Genomic DNA, 20,424 nt, shown 5'->3' with positions numbered 1-20,424 from the left:
AGTGTCAGCACAGAATGACAGCACTCACACTCAGCCCAAGGGGAAAAGGGCCACCAAAGGTCACTGATGGCTGAGGATTTTAGGAGAACTTACATAACAAAATAACAATTTGATTTTAAATCTAAGTTCTGTCTCATTTCCTATGAAAGATGCTCTTAATTAGAACTGATCAGGAGACAGTACCTTTTGCTCTGAAAAATGCAGTTGTCAAAGAAACAATTTTTGAACAGGAAAGCATTTTGATCTAAATGTTTACTGAGTTTAATTTTAACTTGTTTCTTTGTTATCAGTTCATAGCTGGACACTTCCTAACATCTTCTGGCAAGACCATTCAGCCACACTGCCATTTACGATCTGAATCCAAAGACTCAGTTCCTCAAAGTTCTTTGACTGGCTTCAAGCAGCCTCTGATCTTTCTGATTTTAAAGTGAGGGCTCTGCATCTTCAGTCCATGCAATTTTCCCACTGACATACCTTCCTGAAAAGGAGGTGCAAAAGACTATTAACTTTGGAAGGCACCAAGTGTTAAAGCCATGACATGGCATGGGCAGTGTAAAAGACAGACCCAGGGTAGGCTAAATATATCTAAAACATGTGCTTTAAAGACTACTGTTTTTTCAAATTTTTGTTTTAGCTTTGTGGGAAGTGAGCTGGAAATTGACCTTCAAAAATAACCCAGATTTTCCATTTATTAATTTTCTTGTCCGAAAAATACATGAATTTCCATCCAAGACAACAGCTTTTTAAAGTGCCTGAGTAACAGGGATGAAACAAGACCATGCAGAGAAGAATAATTTCAAGTCAAGGAGATTTGGATATACCAGACATTCCACTCCCCTGCAAAGTACAAGGCAACCGTGTCCAGGTGGCATCTTGCCTGCCTGCCCAGCTGGCCCTCAACACCACAGGAGTGCCAGAACTGGGAGCAGACAATGGGCCAGCCTTGCAGGCCTCTGCAGTTCTGGATGCCCTGAGTCCAGAAAAGGTGGGAACACTTGCTTTCATCCAATATACCTGTTCTTCAATCCCCACTTAGTCATCAGATCAACCAGGAAAGGACATGACAGTCAAAATCTTTAATTATCTGGATTCGGATTCTCAGGCAACCAGCCAGCTCTCCACTGGATGCCAGACAAAATTCAGCCATTTTTACCAAAAAACACTGTCCCCTGAAAAGCTTTCCACCTGTAGCACTAAAAGGCTGCATGTGAGGAAAAACTGAGACAGAGCAACAGAAAGAAGCACAGGGTATTTCATCACTGGGTGACAAAAGTTCACAACTGCCCCAGCCACCTCTGGCAGCCCATGGAGACTGAAAGAAGCTGAGCACTGCGCTGGCTTTTGATCTGGTTCTGACAAAAACTCTGGCCCTATGAGCCGAGTTTCTCTCTATTGTCTCTAGAAGAATTTTATTTTACTGTTTTGAGTAAAATAAAACCCACAAGGGTCAAGCCCACAAAATGCTACCAGGTGGTATGATGGAATAGAAAAGCTTCCAGGTCCTAGCAACCAGTAAAAGTCATATTTGAAGAAAAAGTCAGATTTAGTTCTTGTTTATCCATTCTTCAAGGTGAGTAACACTGCTAATCTCCTATCTTATAAAAACTCCTTTCAAAATCAAACTTTTGCACACTGATACTCTACTTACTTATTGCAAGGATCAGCTCTCGTCTCTGTGCAAACCCAATGAGTCTCTCCGAGTCTTTTGAAACCACCACTGGAAAGCCATTGTAATCAGTCTCTTTGATAAGGGTCTCAACATCCTCCACCGTCATGCTGTCCTGTGTCAGAACAGAGAGAGGAGCTTCGCCGCGCCTGGGTCTCATCACGTCAGTTGCCAGGGTTCGGTGGGTGAACTCATCCTTCACATCCAGGAAGGGGTAGCCATTCAGATGAATGTGAGCTTCATAGATCCCTTCTTTTCCAAAGGCATCTGCCACCCACTTGCTTGTGACAGCTGCAGCCATAAGAGGTACAATGTACTCCAGGCCTCCAGTTAGCTCAAACATAATCACCACCAGAGAGACTGTCATTCGAGTAACACCACCTGCCAACAAGGAAAAGACTCAAGTTTCTCTCGGTGCTGGTATACGTACTAAGCAACTCATTTATAATTTTGAGCCTTACACTCAAAAAAGCATGTAATTATTTATGCTGAGTATTTTGTCCTTATACTTTTAGCCTTATTTCACTGAAGAAAGGTATTTTTCATCTACTGCAATTTTCATCAAAAAGGTTGAGTGAACTTGCTCATGCCAAAGTTGCTAATATTGAAAAGCAAACAATGAACGCTAAAAGACAGAGCTTTAAAACCAGAAAGGACACAAAAAAAAAAAATCAGCTTTAATGGATACTTGAGAAAGTAAAATTGAACCCTGCCATTTAGCCCTCTAAAATGACTCCAAGAATCAGTTAAGTACCACGGCTGAGGCAGGTAGGAGCGTGGAGAAGTGGCCTTCACGCCGGCCTATTTATTGCAGTCATACTGAAGAGAAAGCTGAGCATTATCTTTGGGCACAACATGGTTACAACATCCTACCTTAAAACAGCTTAGGGCCACTGCAAGAGCTGTATTATAGCTTAAACCCTTGCTTTTGATATCACTATAGTAATATAGTTTGAACTGTGTACAGCTTGGTTTGAGGCCATCCCGGCACGCAGCCATAGGCAGGGTTGTAGCTGTATTTTTCAATCTATTCTTTCCATATTAATTTCATAAGCAAGCTCCTTGCTCCTTTAGTTTACATTAAAGGATAAAAATAATCACATAACTGAGGACAAGTGTGTATATATCTCTGAATTATTAGGTAACATTTCTTTGCCTCTGTTCAAAAGGTAAATGTAATAAATCTGCTATTTTTAGGTCTCAAAATACAGCACCATTTTAGATGAGAAAAATCAGAAACAGGTCATTAAAAGATGCTTTTCATCTAACAGCATATAGAAATATTAGATTGTTGATTACTTAACACTATAATCCAGATATGAATTTCATCTGAGGAATGCCTTAAACTTCTGACTGCGAAAAGCTGAGAGCAAATACCAGAGTAAAGATCATTTAATACTTACTCCATATCTCTTACTTTAGGCAAGATAGGTTTTGGTACTAAACAGCCTAAGTACAAGCTGTGACCATTCTACTGTATGTCTCACCATACTATTAAAAACTACCCCACCTTAATTTGGACCTTTTAAAAGAGGAAGAAATTGCAGCTCACATTGAGTCCTGTGTGCAGTTTGGGGCACCACAATATGAAAAAGACATAAAGCTATTAGAAACTGCCCAAAGGAGGGACACGAGGATGATGAAGTGTCTGAAGGGGAAGCCTTTTGAGGAGTGGCTGAGGTCACTTGTTCTGTTCAGCCTGGAGGGGACTAAGGGGAGACCTCATTGTGGTCTACAACATGCTCACAAGGGGAAGCAGAGGGGCAGGCACTGATCTCTTCACTCTGGTGACCAGTAACAGGACCCAAGGAAATGGCATAAAGCTGAGTCAGGGAGGTTTAGGTATATCAGGAAAAAGTTCTTCACCCAGAGGGTGGTTGGGCACTGGAACAGGCTGCCCAGGGAAGTGGTCACAGCACCAAGCCTGACAGAGTTCAAGAGGCATTTGGACAATGCTCTCAGGCCCATGGTGTGATTTTTGGGGTGTTCTGTTCATGGTCAGGATTTGGACTTGATGGTCCTGATGGGTCCCTTCCAACTCAGCATATTCTATGCTTCTATAATTCTATGCTGACTAGCAGATCAACTGCAACATCAGAGCCAAATTTTGGTGTATTACTTCTTTTATGGACATTAAGATAAGAGGAAGTGCTTTACTTGTTTGGACAGTAAGATTCATCCTAGCTTTTTTTAATGTGTCTACACTGCTATGGGTGTTCAAATCCAAAGGGATGATCCAGATTGCCTTTACAATCTCTAGATAAAAACAGGCCCTTCTAAGGCCAAATTCATCTGTTCATTTGCCTGGTTTAAGATGTGTATTTCCAGATAATACAGATCTTTCCCATGCCTCATTTTTCTATTTTGGCTGTGAGGGGTATCAAGACAGTTAAGCTCAGGTGTTGATATCTACATTACAGACATTAAATTTTCAAGCAAATCCCACCCTTCCTTCCTCTATACTGATCGCACAAATGATCCTGCTTTTCCAATATGAGCATCCAAATCTGAATTTCCAGCTCTTCCTGGAGTACATCTTTCATTTCAAACCTACCCAATGACATTAATCCGTGTTATGCCTCTCCACTATTTTTTCATCCAGTGATGATGATATCAATAACAGCAACAAAAGGAGATAGAATATGCAAGTACACAAGGGGAAAGATATGATCAGGTAAAAACATGTTCAGATGGTATGCTTGTAACATTCTTGTTGCATCTATGGCTAGAAGTTTGATATGTGAGGTATTATTCAATGGTTTTGCTTTAATAGTTAACAGATCATTGCTGTTATATTCAATAAATCCTATTGATTGAGTGTAATCCAGTATTGGCCTATGATCAAAATGAAAACCAAAATACAGCTCAGTTGATCATAGTGTGACACACAGACAAAATAAGACCCAGAATTTTTACCTCTGTGTAGCTTAAAATTTAGCCAGAACTGGGATGTTTTTTCCCTGCACTGAGAGAGAGCACAGTCTAAATAAGTAAGTAGCTTCAGTCCAGTTACATCATTACATCAAATGAAAAAAATGCAAGTAAAAATACTCCTGCTTGGAAACCTGCAGCCTAACTTCAATTGTTTTCTTTCCTTTTCTGTGCTTTTTGGCAGATTACAAGCAGTAGGCATCAATGACTGCAAACCTTTCTGTTGCTGACTACCTGGCAGATCACTGGAGCAACCAGTAGAAGGAGCTGCCCATTCTTTAGCCCATCACATTTTGATTTCAACCTCTGTTGCACCCAGAAATGCCAAAACAGCAGCTAACACAAACACAGGGCCCTCCTAAGCATGTCCCCAAACATCAGTGTTGGTCACACACAAACCAGTGACCAGCAGAGACCGTACCCAAGCAAGCTGCTGCTCCCACCATAGCATAAAGCCCTGGTGTGACACAGTCTGCCCCAGGTCTGCACCAGTTCCTGAAGATGATCCAGTCATGATGGTGATATGCCAGCTGCTCCACTCCAATCCCAACCATCCTGCCAGCCATGGCTCCAACAGCCATGCTAGGAATAAAAAGGCCTGAAGGGATCTGGAATGAAATGCAGACACATGAACACCTTGACAAAAATGACCAGTATCAAACAATTTTTATTAACAGTATGAGAACCAAGTTTCCATAGCCTCATGGCAGCCTACAGTGCTGATCCCCATGCTCTGACACAGTTTTCTGCAGTGACTGAGTTTATGTGGCTACGTGTGTATTAATAGCTTTATAAAATGTTAGTGCAGTTTTTAAAGAAATTTTGAATCTCACCTGCTGCATCCCACTGAATTAGGGAGCTAAATGCTGTTTCTGAATAATAGTTTGCTTTTGAAGTCAAGATGTTCCTGGCTTTGCCTTTATTGCTTTCTCAGCAGGAAGTCAGGAGCTGCTGATGGTTCTGTCATAGGCTTAACTAAAAATAGTATCTTGATTTCACCCTCTATCAGATGGAGCACTTTATGGTTTTATTACTACTTTTTTCAGGCTAAATCAGACCAGATTTTAAATTAAATGTCAAATGAAGAATAAAAATTCAGAGAAAGGATGCTGACTGCTCAGAGGCAGCTAATTCTCCATCTCAGTTTACAATATATTTTCCAAGAAGCTCTACGAGTCATTACTTTGATGTCTGCTATACAGACAAGTCACAAATCATTAGAAAACAGTATTGAAATGAGAAGGGAGGGAAAAAAAGAGAATGAAAATTTACTTTGCCTTGGCTAAGTGCATTTCCTCTTAGACGTCAAGTGAACCAGCAAGCTGGAGATATACTCCTGCTGGAGAAGACAATTCAGATCTGTGACAAGGGCTTGCATGGAGCTTTGGTTGTTTTCAGAGAGGAAAGCCTATCATATCTTTTTCAGTCAGAAAATGTAGCTTGAGCTTCCTAGAGAACTCAACTAATCACCTCATCAGCATGGCCCAGAGACACTAGGGCTGATAACAGCAGATGCTACAGCCCCCACCATATAGTGTTAACATTGCTGATGAAGTTCGACTGAGTCTTCTAGATTTAGAGGGTAAAGCTATTTTGTCTGTTCTTTTACAGACTGGTTGAAACTGGTAATTCCTCCTAACAGATTTTAAATATATAGGATAAATAAAGAATCACATTTCAAATAAAGAACCAAAGCTTTTAATGAACAAGCATAAGAATGGACTGTCAGCCATAAATCAGTTTCTAGAGTGAAAGGCTAAAAATGGATCGTCAGTTCAAGTGTAGCATTTAAGAGAAAGATGAGATACTTTAGTTCGGAGCATGGTATAAAATATAGTGTATAACTACAAAAAACTTCTCATTGTCTGCAGACATCAGATCCAGAAATAAATGCTCAGATAATGGGAGCTGTAGACAGACAGAACCTGTTTTTTATGTGCTCTATTAATCAGATATATAGAGCTCACCACAAACAGCTTGGTATATACTGAAAGCTTGGATAAATTGTTCTTGGACCTTTCATCACTCATTTAAGGGGAGAAGGAGTTGTTGAAGGAAAAAGCTGCAAATCCAGAATATTCAAATGACACATCAGTTAGTCTTCTCATTCATTCCTCTTTTTTTTCCAAGCTACAGTGCTTAAAAAGATTCAAAAATAGACCTTTTCAGCCACTTCTATATTTTTGTGACGCTCTAAATGTGTAAAATAGTAAATTTAAAATTATTACTTCCTTGAGCATAGCTACCTTGAGGCACATTAAGACATTAATCCAACAAGACAAACAACAATGTAAATAGCCCATGTCCATGAGAGAGCTAAGAAACAGCTGCAGTGGGAATCATCTTGAAATTGCTTATTGGCAAGAGCGGGTTTCAATTCCCATACAGATTTCTTTTTCACTTAACAAAACCACAGATGAAAAGCAGGGCTCATCCCTGTGCTGCCACAGGGGCCACAAGGCAAGGTGCTTACAGGTGAGCCAGCAGCATCTCAGTGACAGCTCTGTGGCTGGGGCAGGTCAGAGGCAGGCCAGCCCTGCCAGAGAGAGCAGCTGCCCATGGCAACCCGTCTGTGCCTTGCGCTCGCGACTGCTCCTGTGCCCGTGCCCGATTTACCTTCATGCCGAAAGTGAAGATCGTGATGACAATTTTGAACACCAAAGCCAAGGCCAGCTGCCACATGGCAGAGTAGACTCCAGGGCCAGCAGGTCTGTCGGGAATGTCATCCACTGGCCGGGTCATGTTCGGGTCATTGATGTAGTCGCAGAGCTGCGAGGACTCCAGGGCACCGCAGTCATTGAAGAGCTCGGAGATCAGCTCGCTGGTGCTTCTGCGGGTGTAGGGGTTGGGGTAGGCGATGATGGCAGTGATAGCTGTTATCACGATCACCTCCAGCACTGGGTATTTCCCAAGTCTGGTGGTTTTTCGCCTCCTGCACCAGGCAATGTTGCATCGGATAAAGAGGGTCCCCCAGAGGCCCCCAAAGACACCGAGCAGGATGAAGGGGAAGAGCTCGGCCATGTACCAGGGGGTGTGGTACTCCACGTAGAACAGGACCAGTCGGCTGTTTCCAAAAGGATTGATGGACCTCAGTGTGAAGGCAGCCACGAGAGCAGCAAAAAATGACCTCCAGAGGGTTTTCAGAGGAAAGTAGTAGCTGACCTAAAACCAAGTAAAGACCATAAATATTTCACTGGGTGTGACAGAGGGTGCTTCCTTTAGCTACCATCACCATCTGTTTCATTTGACTTTACTGCGAGCACTAGCCCTTACCACAGCCAGAACATGTTCACAAAGGTATCAGAAAAGGCATTTTCAGATTTCAGAAAAGGAGTAGCAACTAGTTTAAAATCAATAAATTTAAATCCAGAGTTGCTGTCTAGAGAGTACAAGAAATGCCTGACAGCTTGGTCCATGCATTAGCAAGCTGAAGGCCGGAGAAACCTCAGCACAGGGATGTATTTCCATATTACTCATCTAATTTGTTTCCAGAAAGCCAGTGCCCTTCTACTATTCAGATTAAGCTAAAATATCTGGTTATTTCTTATTACTAGTAATCACAGATCATTTTTTAGAAGAAAAATAGGCATATAAATATTTGAAAAATAATGGTCATCTTGGAGAAAAGTATCAAATTAAAATATATTTATTGAAGCAAGTGAACTGCCAGGTCTTACCTCTTCCAGACTAAAAAGCACACCTCCGATTGGAGCCCCAAATGCAACAGAAACTCCTGCAGCAGCTGCAGCTGAAAGGACCTACAAAGCAAATGTTTACATACGAGGCATGAGTAGTTTGAAACCCCAAGTATCCAGACAAGAAAATTAGAAATTTATAAGCCAACCTCACCTCTCTTCTCTTTCCTTCATTCTTGCTGTACTTTGAGAAAAGGCTGCTGAAGAAGTTTCCGCAGCAACAGGCCACATGGACTAATGGGCCCTCTTTCCCAAGGCTGAGGCCTGAAGACACCACCAGAACCAAGGTGACTGTTTTGATTAAAAGTGTCCATTTTCCCAGGTAGCCCCTAATAATGAACCCACTCAAGATGGTTTTTATCTGGAAAGCAGGAAGAACATGTTGAACAGATGAAGAAACCTTTTCTACTCCGAACTTTCAAATGGAGTTAAAACTCCAGCAGAGTTTAAAAAGTTGCAGACTGCTTGAAAAGAGACAGTGATGGAGAGAAAGAAACTGTAGGTAGGGCAGCTTTCCCACAGCAATATCTGAGCACGGGTTAAGCAGACCACACTTTTACTGCTGTTACGGGTGGTCCCCATAACAGGCAGTAAGGACTCTCACAGAGATCAATAGAAATATGAAACTCTTACATATCTCCTTGGCTTACAAGATCAGACTTAAACCGGATTCGAGTTTAAAAAAGCAGGAAAAAAGCAAATAAACAACGACAGATTTTTTTTTCCAGATAAAACACACAAAAAAAGTTCTAGCTATTTGGAATCCCTGTGCCATAAAAGCATGCACGTGTTATGAAATGAGAAAGTCCAAAAGATCGTATTTCTACACATTTTGTCTTAATTTTGCTAGTGAGTGGCTAGGAAAGAGCACAATGCATGTGCATGACACACAGGCTGCAGGGTGGGATTTGGGTTTGGACTCTAGGCCTGGAAATGGGCTGGAGCTGAGCATCACCTCACACAAGGGATTTAGCACTTGGAAACTGGCTATATAGTTAACTATGAAGACTTTTTAAAACCACAAATATATCAAACACATAACAAAGACACACATGACTACTTTGAAACATGGAAATTATTCAAATATTTTAAATTATTTGTGGTGAGGTTTTTTGAAACATTTGAATGATTCTCAGAGATCAAGAACAAAAGTATGCCAAGATTTCTAAGCTTTGGGCTGCTGATTCTGTCTGCCAGATTCTTAAACAATAATTCCAGCAGTTCCATAGCACTTTTAACAAAAGACTGCCCTGATTTCCAAGACTTTCAATGACTCTGCTGGTTGAATTACAAGGTTCTTCATTTAACAGCTTAAATATAGACAGAGGCTCAATGTGTAAAATATTGAAAATCAAGTAAATATTTTGGCTGCTGTCATGCTGGCATAATGTACATTATGTTGTGTTCAGGAACACAGCAAAAGATGTGCACCAGACACTTTTCAGGCATCCCAAATGATGGGCATCTTCAGTAGCTTAGGAAACCTTAGCTTTGTAGCCCTCCCCCTTCTTTTTATTTTGCTTTTGTTTAGAGTCTAGCCTAGAAAATAACTGGTTTTTTAACTGGCCCAAGTAATTTCATCCTAGGAAAAATCTTTATAAACTTCTAGTGAGTATGTGTCTCTTGGAGATGTTGATTTTTAATTCACACTCTGGCAATGAACAAGTACGTGCATTAACCTGTCACAGTGACATATGAACACTTTTTACTATGAAAAACTGAGATGATCACCATAAAAGCACAGACAAAGGAATGAAGGCAGATGAAATGGAAAGACAATTTTTTTGTCACTATGCTATCTCATGGTACATTTCTGGAATGGGAAAAGGCAATAATTTTTTTTTGGTTGCTTGGGTTTTTTTGGATATTCATGCACAAAGAGAAACTCACCTCTGGGATTCCAGAGCCACAGGCATAAGGAGCAAACACTCTGACCAGGGAGACTGCCAGGAAAGCAAAACATAGAGCCCACATAATGTACAGAAAATAGTTTAGAATGTAAGCACTTGCACCCTAGAAAAATAACAGTAACAAACATTGTTAGACAAATGCAGATTGGCAAATCTCACACTTCTACTAGGGATCATGATGGCGTGGAGCCTGATTTTTCATTTACATAGTAAGAGCTGCTTTTCCTCAGGAAGGACAAATAACTTTATATACTCCAACAATTTTATTACTCATGGAAAGAAGCAGCGTACTAATAAATAACTAACCTAGTCCCTACAGTCTGTTTGCAAGGGACCCAAATACCTTAAACTGAGCATCTTTCAAGCACTAAAGAATTTAACTAACCCACATAAAGTTCCAAAACATCAAACAAATATGTCATAAGGGCAAAAGCAATTGGTAACGAAAAGGCAGCTAATGAAGGAATCTGCTGTGTTCATCCCATGGTGGGGGACAAGGAATATGTATTTTTCCCTGATACGTATTTTTCTGAGGGCTAGTATTCAAAGGTCAGTTCTCCATGCAGATGCTGATCTTTTCAAACAACATCCCTGTGTATATCAGTAGCCAGTTCAGTTCACAAACAGGAAGGGTAAAACCTTAAATAAGTCCTTTATTTCTATATGCTGCTGTCCACGATAGGGTTGAAACTAATTTTAAAACACCATAGCTTGGCAGAACCCACTCACACATCTCAGTAATTTTTGCCCTAATATTTTAAAATCATTCCTGTCAGGAATGAGCTTCTCTTCAAACTGAACAGCTTTACTTTTTTGACAGAACGGGAATGCTAATGATCATTACCAATGGTTGACTGTGCAGTGCCATAGTGGAAGCATAGTCAATAGTGACCTTCAAGTTTCTACCTTTTTCCAATGGTCAAGTCAAAACTTTTGTTAAAATCTGCCTTGGAATACTTTTGCCTCCTCAAAGGCATAGTTTTTTTAAATTTCCAAAACCCACCTACATGGACAAAAGAGAATCTACTCAGCAGCATCAAATTGATACAAGGAGCTTAAGCCTTCAACCAATATCCTGTAGCAACATGACACTACAGAATAAAAAACCGAGATGAACCTCAGTGCATGAATTGGTATGAATCCTTCACCTCTAAGTGAACTCTTCCTACCGGATGCAATCCCAGCTGCTCAAGAATATTGGGGCCCCTGCCTCTGCTCTGCAGGACAGCAGCCTGGATATCAACATTATGATAAATCAAGTAGGAAAACAGGCATTAATCAATTGTATCAGTTAACAGAGCTGGCCAACCCCTGTTCCCAGACATAAAAAACCTAGAGATGAGAAGTCTCCCTGTTTTCAAATCTGCAAGGAATCAACTTTTAACAGTATGGATGTTTGCTGGCTTCCTTTTCCAGGTCTGTCCAAACGAAAATGCAGTAAGGATATCACTAACCCTTATCCTTATGGATGTATCTGGAAGAAAGGCAATTTGTTAAGCTGGTGCTTGCTGAAGTTAGCAGATGGCTTTGCTGATGACAGCAGAATGCTGAAGCAATACGTTATCCCCCAATGCCCTAAGCAGTCATGGATCCCACACTTGCAGTGATTGACATCCGGCTGTAGTAACCATGGATCTTTGTTGCTACAGCTGAAGACAGTCTCATGAATGTCGTCTCCTAGTGCTTTCAATTACAAACAGCTATGACAATATTTGCTCTTCCTCTAGAGAAAACTCTGGATATCTTGCCTCAGGGCAAAATCCTTCTGTCAGTGTGAACCTGGAGTACCTCCAAAGAAGGCCAACACCATTACAGAAATTTGGCCCTACTAGGTTGAGCAAAAGCTGTAGTTTTGCTTCTAAATTCACTGGAGTAAAATTAACTTTGTTTCTTTTTACTTCTTCTTCTTTTGCATCTCAGAAGTCATAAGAAAACTCTGTCAGCTCGTTACTGCAGTCACACATACACCTACAGTGCTGTGGCAGGACCCCACAAGAGCCCGTATGGCCAGTTCAATCTTATCCCTTGGGACATCTTTCATTGTTACATTTTCCAGATATCTGGCATTCTACAGGTTCAATTGCAGCAGTTTCTAATGATTAATAATATGAAAACCTTTGGGAAGTGAAGTAGCAGTAACTCAGTATAGCAAACGGTTCATTTCTCATCCATTACATGCCACTACTGAGGCTCTGGAGCAGTGAAAGTCTTGAGCATGTACACTGGAGTCAGAGACCAAAGCAGTTCACCAGCAGAGCTGATCCTGCTACAACCTTTCCCACAGCAGCTCGAAAGACTCACCCTGGAAACAACAGTGATGAAGCAAGTAGGGAAACTGAGCAAAACTTTGTATTTTAGTTTGCAAGACCAAGCAGTATTTCAGATCTGGTGTCAGTCCAGTTTAGATACAGATGGAACACAATCGAAAACATCCTTCACAAACTCAGAATACTGAAATAAACCACATCCCTCAGAATGCCCTCCAATGTATGGTTACTCCAGAGGCCCAGAGCTCTACGCTGACTCCATAGGGATCTCACAGTTTGCAGACTCTCCCCTATGGATGTTACAGCAGTGTGTGTCCTCATGACTGACAGATTCAAGGCTGCAAAACTGAGAAGTGGGTTCCACATTTAGAAGGGCTTCCTTGTCTTGCAGGTCTCTGCTTTATGACAGGAGATCCAGAAGCCCTAGGATAGGAACCCAGTCCATTTCTGGACCCAGTGTCATGATCCATGGAAGACAGAGGGTCCTTTCCTCTACCTTAGACATGTGTAAGCCATCAAAAATGGGGTCCTCAGCCCCAGTGAAGCTGGGGTTGGGACCAAACTGGATCTGCAGAAGAGGGCAAGTCCAGATCACCAGTGACATCTGATGACCTTTTGATCTGCCAGTGAATTTGAGGTTTTGAAACTTCCTCACACCAAAAAACCCTCTTCACCTCCTCTTTGGAAGTGGTTCAAGACCAGAAGGATGAAGGATATAATTGGCCTACAAAACAGTGATTAGGGAAGCAAACATAGCCTGGTAGGTGTCTAATGGGCTATTATGTTTTCCATAATAATTTATATCAAGCCTCTGCTTTGGGCTCATTTTATAGGAGCACTAGAATGGAAACATTTTTCAGGAGAGGCCATAGGAAATGTCACAATTCTCTGTGAAAACATATGTAGAGGGTTTATCAGAGCCATAAATTGGCAAAACCACAAGGAAGAACTGATCTAAATCTCAGTCCTCAAAATGTCAAATTTAGTTGGCTATGACGAGAGAGAATCACAGTCATGCATAAAAAAAGAAGACATGTCTGACCAGAGTACCTTTAGGGAAACTGTTCCAAATACTTTTTGCCTAAATTGTCCTCCAATGTGCACAGTTGTCTTACAGGGCTCTTTTGTAAATGTCAGGCACAAAGTGAAACACAGGAAAAAAACCCAACAAAATTATTCTGAAACTCAGTCAAGTTCAGTGTATTTTGATACCTACTAAAATCCTCTACCACTACAGGAACCACTCCCACTACAGTGCAAAACTTGCCCATATCATAAGCCTTCTGAACAAAACCGAATTTTTACTTTCCAAATTCACATTTTTATTGGGCTTTCCCTGGGATTTCAGTGTAACAGTAACAGATATATATGTAATATTTACAGCCTCCATCACACCATCAGGAACCCACAGATCTTAGAGGCCCATTTGTTTTAGGAAAGAGACTAAAATCAAGCCAAAATGAAACTTTTCTTTTTTGTCCTACTGTGACAGTTCACCAGGGGGTGAGAAGCCCAGTTTGAACACAAAGTGAGTGAAGTTTCACAGTGCTCACCTGGCTGATACCTTTTCTAAAGGCCACAGCACACAACAGTCATCACTGCTGTTTCCAAGTAGCAGGAGAAAGCAATAAATTTTCTCAAGGATATGCATCATTTATATATTCCAGACAAAGTAACAGCATGTCAAACACATGCACAGGATTTCCAAATCCCCTAATAATTTTAACAGTCTCCTCATTTTTTCCTTCCCACGTTTTTGGGGGGCTTTTTTTGGTTTTTCTTTTTGTTCTTTTAAATTACAACATCACCCCCATTCTGCAGCTTTATATCAGGGTAACATTTCTTCACTGTCACAAAGACACAGCCACCCAAAACATCTGCTGATGAAGACCAGAGTGAACCTAGCAAAACTCTGGCAAAGGGAAGCCTGGCACTGTGACTGGCACCCATACTGAGAGATTTCTGCCCCTGATTATGTGGTGAGAATATTCAGGAACAGTGAGCACCCCACTATTTCCACTATGGTTAATTAGAACTATAGAAAACTGAGCTATACATATGCACAGACACTCTCACCTAGTACTTCTTCTACTGTAAACCTAAAGCAGCACAGAAGAGAACATGAATGACACACTTGCCTGGCAATGAAGGTGTCCTCAAACACTGCAGCACCAGACAACCTCCACACTGGGGGAAGATCTGAGACAACCTCTCCAAATCACCCACACACACTTCAATTCAGTTTTTGTCAAATTCAAGTCAGAAATAAGGAGGAAGGGGGGATTTAAGACAGTAATTCTGCCAAAGATCTGAGTTGTGAGTGGGATCAATATTATTCAATACATTGAATAACTTAGGTTGAAAATAAAATGTGTTTTTTTTGTACTTCTTTTAAAAAGTATTATCTGCTAAATGGTATACAGAAAGGCTTCTTTTTATTTTTTTTCAAAATGAAACTTTCACCTGCTTTGCTTTGAAAGAGCATTCTTTGTATTTAAAATTACTACAATTATGGGGAAAAAAAAGAATTGTAAGGGGAAAAAATCTTTAAATATACATTTCATGTCTGTCCAAATCAGCTTTTTCCCTTCCTGTCCAACATCCCTGCAAATCCTTCATCTGGCCACCCCCCAGGGAGCCTATTCTTTCCCCAGCTTTTGGTGCTAGCTAAGTATCTCGATGTCTGACAGAGAAACTGATTGCAAGGGATAAGCAGTTCTTATGCAGCTCCCTGTATCAGAATACATAAAACCCCATCTGCAATCCCAAAAACATCTTCATAAGTGTATTTTTCAGTGCTCATCCTTTTTTTTTGTCCCATAAAATTATATTTAAAAGGAAATAAAGAAAATGCAGCTCAGGTCCCCTGGTGATTATGCTATGCATGTTATAAAACACTTTTAGTTTAATACTGATAGAAATACAGTGCAATCTCAGAGTTTTCTAGTTTCCATCACACTGAAACCACAGGACCTCCTTCAGGTTAAGCAGATATTGCTTGTGGAAATGTCTTTTTTTTGCAGTGTGCTCAGTTCATTACTTTCTCTTTCAGAGAAACTCTCTGGAGGGAACATCAGCAAGTATGAAAAAAGGGCATTGCCTGGCCTGCTGTGACCCCAAGCTAATCAGGCCTCCCATACCTCAGACTGGCTTACAAGAAGTTCAGACCATTTCTGCCACTGGGGACATTTGTCCCTGTCATCGAATGTCGTTTCATTGGATGTCCAGCAGCACTGCTCATGGCTGTACCAGAAGGCAGACAGGCAGACACCCTCTTTCAGGTCTGTCATCCAATCCACAGCTAAATCTATCACTCCAGCTAATGTACCTGGGAAAAGAAATGCAGAAAAAGAAATGCTGGCATTAAAAATAATCAAGTTGCAAGGATAATATATCTAATTTTTATAACAGAATAAAATCCATGATTTGGGTAAGTAGGTGCAACATAAGTTTCTCAGACTAGAGAAGAGAAGGTTTGGAGACCTTATAGCAGCCTCCCAGTACCTACAGGGGGCTTATAAGAAAGATGGGGACAGACTTTCTATCAGGGGCTGCTGCAGTACGGAAAGGGGTAAGGGTTTTAAACTAAAAGAGGGTTGATTTAGGCTAGGTATAAGGAATAAGTTTTTTACAATGAGGGGGGTGAAACACTGGAACAGGTTGCCCACAGAGGTGGATGCCCCATCCCTGGAAACATTCAAGGCCAGGTTGGACAGGGCTCTGAGCAACCTGATCCAGTTGTAGATGACCCTGCTCATGGCAGGGTTGTTGGACAGGATGACGTTTAAAGGCCTCTTCCAAGCCAAACTGTTCTCTGCATCAATAAATACAAATATACCGAAGAACTGGGGGCACTAACAAGTTTTTCTGACCTTCAATGCTCTTCAATAAGCTTTTATTCTAAACATTATCATTCTCATACTGACTGATGGCCAAATAGGGGAGAGATAGCCAATGCCAGGCCTGCAGCCTGTTCAAGGCAGGTGGCCCATCTGGCTGAGATGGGGAGGACGTCGTGCAGGGTCTCTATATGGACACTGGGCCACAGGTCTCAAACCACACTGTGTATTTCAGGGGTAATGGAGGAGAAGGATATGTATGTTTTCCTACAGCTTTACCGGTGCCAACACAGCAACCTTAGAAAGATGATTTCATTACAAAGACAACATGAATGCCAAATTCTGACTTATGAACTTAACAGAATGGGGCTTTTGATATGTGTGTACATTGACTGGCAATCTAGACATGCAGAATAAAACTATCTTTCAAATCCTTCCTGTACCACAACGCTCGTTTCAGTTTCTCCCCGGTAATTACACAGAGCTACAGTGACACCCGGTGGCCACCAGACACAGACACAGGTATAATTGCTGTCGCCAGACACAAAAAAATAAAAATTCTGCTTCTCTAGGGCATTTGCTCATCAGCGATAACAACCTGCCCCAGCAGCAGCACCCTCAGCGCAGGTGGGTCCCCAGGAGTGCAAGAGCAGCAGGAACGGGAGGCTGGGAGCAGCCGGAACACAGAGAGGCAGACCTGTGTGGGGATACTAAAGAGCAGGAGCAGAGGAATTTTCCAGCTGCTGAAGCATTTTGTGAAGTTTTCCTTTCTCATGCCTTAGCTGAGAAACAGAGAAAGACTGTTCTGTAAATAACTCTCTATCTTGCACCTGCACGGTCTTGTTTTGGTTCACTGAAGGAAATATTTTGAAATAGGCGTTGTAGCATTCAGCCAATCGCTCTGGGAGGTGTATGGTCAAGCACCCAATAATGTCATTTCTCTATTGCGAACCAAGGTATATAAACGAGGTGATAATTAATTAAATAATTCCATTTGTCCTGGAATTCCGTGTTGTGATTCTCGCCGTCCCTGGGGACAACAGCGACACCTGTGTTCTGTCCCTATGTCCATACTTCCTGGAAAGAATTAAAGCAACAACTGATAGAAGAGTCATTTAGTGTTTTCCAGATCCCTCTCATATACAATGGAAAGCAGAAGTCATCATTATTTTTAAAATAATCATTAATAAAATTTCAGGAAACCACTAATGGATTTGAACAGAATTTATCAATGCATTTCAGTAGGACACAGAGAGGAAAAAAACTTCAGAAAATGCAAATGGTTTGGTTTTAAGTTTCCAAAAGTTATAGATTTGTGGCTCCTCCTAAGAACGTAATTATGTGAAGCAGGGGTGGGGGCTGCTCCCCTTTCCCCCAGCAGCTGGGGCACACAAGTGGGTCCAAGAGCTGGTTTATTTCATCTAGAACTAAAGTTTTCTCATTTGCATTTCTGTAAGAGAGATAGGGGAAAAAATACATTTCAAATAATTCAAGCACATGGAACCTTTTTTTTACTTCAAAGACCAGAAAAAACCCACAGGTTCTTCTCCCACCCTTAAGAAGGAAACTTGTCCCCACACTGACAAGCAGTGGTGACCAAGGTAGCAGTGAAGAATTTCTGTTGTATAAAAATAATCTGAAGAACTATACAGATATACTAGACAGGACAACACACACATTAAAAAAAAAAAAAAAAGGCTGCAGATGGGAGTGATGATGTCTGTAGCAATTATTTTCTTCCATGAAGATCTTGGCTTAATCTTGGTTACTCTTCCATTTTTCCCAAGTTTCTATGGAAACAGTGAACCATGTTGCTAGATGACAATTAATCATTGCATTGCTGGCAACATCAGCATGCATAGCTTCCTGTTTTGCAGTGAGCTCTAAATTCTTCTCCAATTTTCTGAAAGTTTCAGAAACAAGGAATCTTCATCCTCTGGACCACATGCTGTGTCTATTGCACCTCTTGATGGGTCTTTAATGCTCTCTGTAATCTTCAAAGTTTACACTACACTTAACCAGGCAGCTGCACATTAATGCTACCAAAGGCACAAAGGAAGACAGACTTCTGAATGTTTTTCCCCAATAAAGTTAATAACTATACTGAAGAACAAACATTCAGTTCTCTAATATAACAAGCTCACAGGCTCCTCAGCACCACTGAGACAATGTGTTTAATTATGCAGCTGATCTAATCCCTTTTGCCAGATTCTTAGGGATCCACATAAAGAGGAAAATGCTACATGCAATTTACTACACAAGCCTTCAAGAGAAGAAAATCATAAGGAGGGCCAAGATAATAATGCAATAGTAAATGCTTCACTACCTATGTGACCAGAGCTAGAAGTTTTCCAAGTTCTGAATTTTTGCAGCTTTAAGTGAAATTAATGCAAGTGCTAGACAGTTCAGCATCTCAAAGTCAAGCTTTTAATTTCTTGTGCTTATTTTGGCTGTCAAGACTGTAATAGAGTATAGGTTTATCTCCCTGCTTCTCCCATCAAAGGAGCTGAGTTTGTTCCCCCTTCTATGTAACCTCCTGCCTGGAAGGAAAAATAATGAAGTACTCCTAAGCCAGACAGTGCTGAACTTTATTTTAGATATTAGCCTTTTACCTCTCTCCTTTTCCGTTTGTTGATGATGGCCAATTTCTTCCTTTACAGTGCCGTAATGAGAATGCTAAAAATTTGCTTTGAAAAGAGAGTTTTCTTCATGCACCTGTGCCAGAAAACAGCATCACCCAAGTGATGAATTACAGAGGGAATTCCTGCACATCCAGCCTCAGCATCAGAGCATTTCAGCATTACTATGATGGCACTTTTTGTTACATAGCTTTAAAACACACACACACTTGCTGATCTATAAAGAGCATATGCTTTCAGTTGGGCAGTAGTAATGGTTAGGCTGAGGAACATCCACTGGTCTGCAGGCAGAATGGGCCCAGCAAAAATTCAGATTTCCTTAAAAACAAATGTTTAAAAAATTTGGTATCCATACATAAATGTTTAGGCTCACTCCCCATACATTGCTTTATATGAGGAAAGCATGGAAACTCTGACTGAGACAGGCCCATGTAGTGCTCAGTATCTTTTTCTAGACCATTGTGTGAACAGTCTTATCTGATCTCCACACAAAACAACATTTTTGGGTTTTACTGTTCCTTCCCTCTTCTCTGCAATTAGCAGGCTTTGGATCCCAAAGCCTCACTTCCAGGAGCTCCTCAGTGCCCTTCCAGCCATTTGACAGTGTCATACACCATCGTCTCCCTCCAGCAGGATGTTCAGGGTCCTGTGGGTACTTGCCACAGACTGGAGGCAGTGAGAGGCTCTGCTCAGGCTAATTTGTGTGTGCACCCTCACAAAGGAAATTATGATCTGATCCCAGTGGCTGCTGTTACATTCTCAATATACATTGGTGTTGCCTGTAACCCTGAGGCTGGCTCTGCTGTGAGCAGGAAGCCAGAGCAGAACCCCCTCCAGACATCCCTTTCCCACCTACACTCTTCTGGGACTAACAAAGGATGCAGGCTTGATGACATTCCAAAGATGACAAGATATATGTATGTGTATGACATGATACATATATATATATGTGTGTGTGTGTGTGTATATATATATATATATATATATATATGTATCATACTGCCAAGTGGGATGGTCCTCTCCTTCCTCCTTCCATCAGCTCCTTCCCATCAGTTATTTTTTGTTTGCTTGCGGCTCTGTGGTGACCAATGCTGCTGAGACCACAAATCAACTGAAAACTAATCTGGCTAAAATCAATTTTTTCTAGGAAGTCAGAACTGACCCAGTGTAGCTACACATGCACAGAGCAACAGGGCCCAGTGGCAGAAGCACTGGAGAACAAGGATTGCATCTTTTGGCCTCATCTGCTCGTCTTGGCAGTGGAGGTGCAACCTTTGAGGTATTGCAAAACCTGAAAGATGAAGCTTACCAAATTGATGGGATTTAGGCTTCTAGATCAGTTAAGCTCACTTTAGACTCCTGGGCCTGGGTAAAAGACCCAAGTGCTTTTGGAAGCTTGGGGAAGCCCCTGCCAGCCTCTTCCAAGAGTCCCATCTTGCTGTTTTCTGTGCCCAGCACAGGAAGAGCACGGGACCCT

At 41.3% G+C, this 20,424-nt stretch overlaps 1 protein-coding gene across 3 annotated transcripts in view; it reads right to left on the bottom strand.

Moving 5' to 3' along the window:
- CLCN4 (chloride voltage-gated channel 4) overlaps positions 1-20,424 on the bottom strand; it is a 41,604-nt gene that overhangs the window by 8,545 nt on the left and 12,635 nt on the right. For all 3 annotated transcript variants that reach the window (XM_010394378.4, XM_010394379.4, XM_010394381.4), the window contains 7 exons: positions 15,610-15,797; positions 10,183-10,305; positions 8,447-8,653; positions 8,275-8,355; positions 7,214-7,759; positions 5,019-5,205; positions 1,649-2,047 (listed from right to left, as the gene is read on the bottom strand). In XM_010394378.4, the coding sequence (XP_010392680.1) occupies positions 1,649-2,047; positions 5,019-5,205; positions 7,214-7,759; positions 8,275-8,355; positions 8,447-8,653; positions 10,183-10,305; positions 15,610-15,797 (1,731 nt within the window). The remainder of the gene's footprint in view (positions 1-1,648; positions 2,048-5,018; positions 5,206-7,213; positions 7,760-8,274; positions 8,356-8,446; positions 8,654-10,182; positions 10,306-15,609; positions 15,798-20,424) is intronic.

Source organism: Corvus cornix, chromosome 1 (assembly GCF_000738735.6).
Source record: "Corvus cornix cornix isolate S_Up_H32 chromosome 1, ASM73873v5, whole genome shotgun sequence".
NCBI classification, from domain to species: domain Eukaryota; kingdom Metazoa; phylum Chordata; class Aves; order Passeriformes; family Corvidae; genus Corvus; species Corvus cornix.
This window is presented reverse-complemented; position numbering and strand designations above follow the sequence as displayed.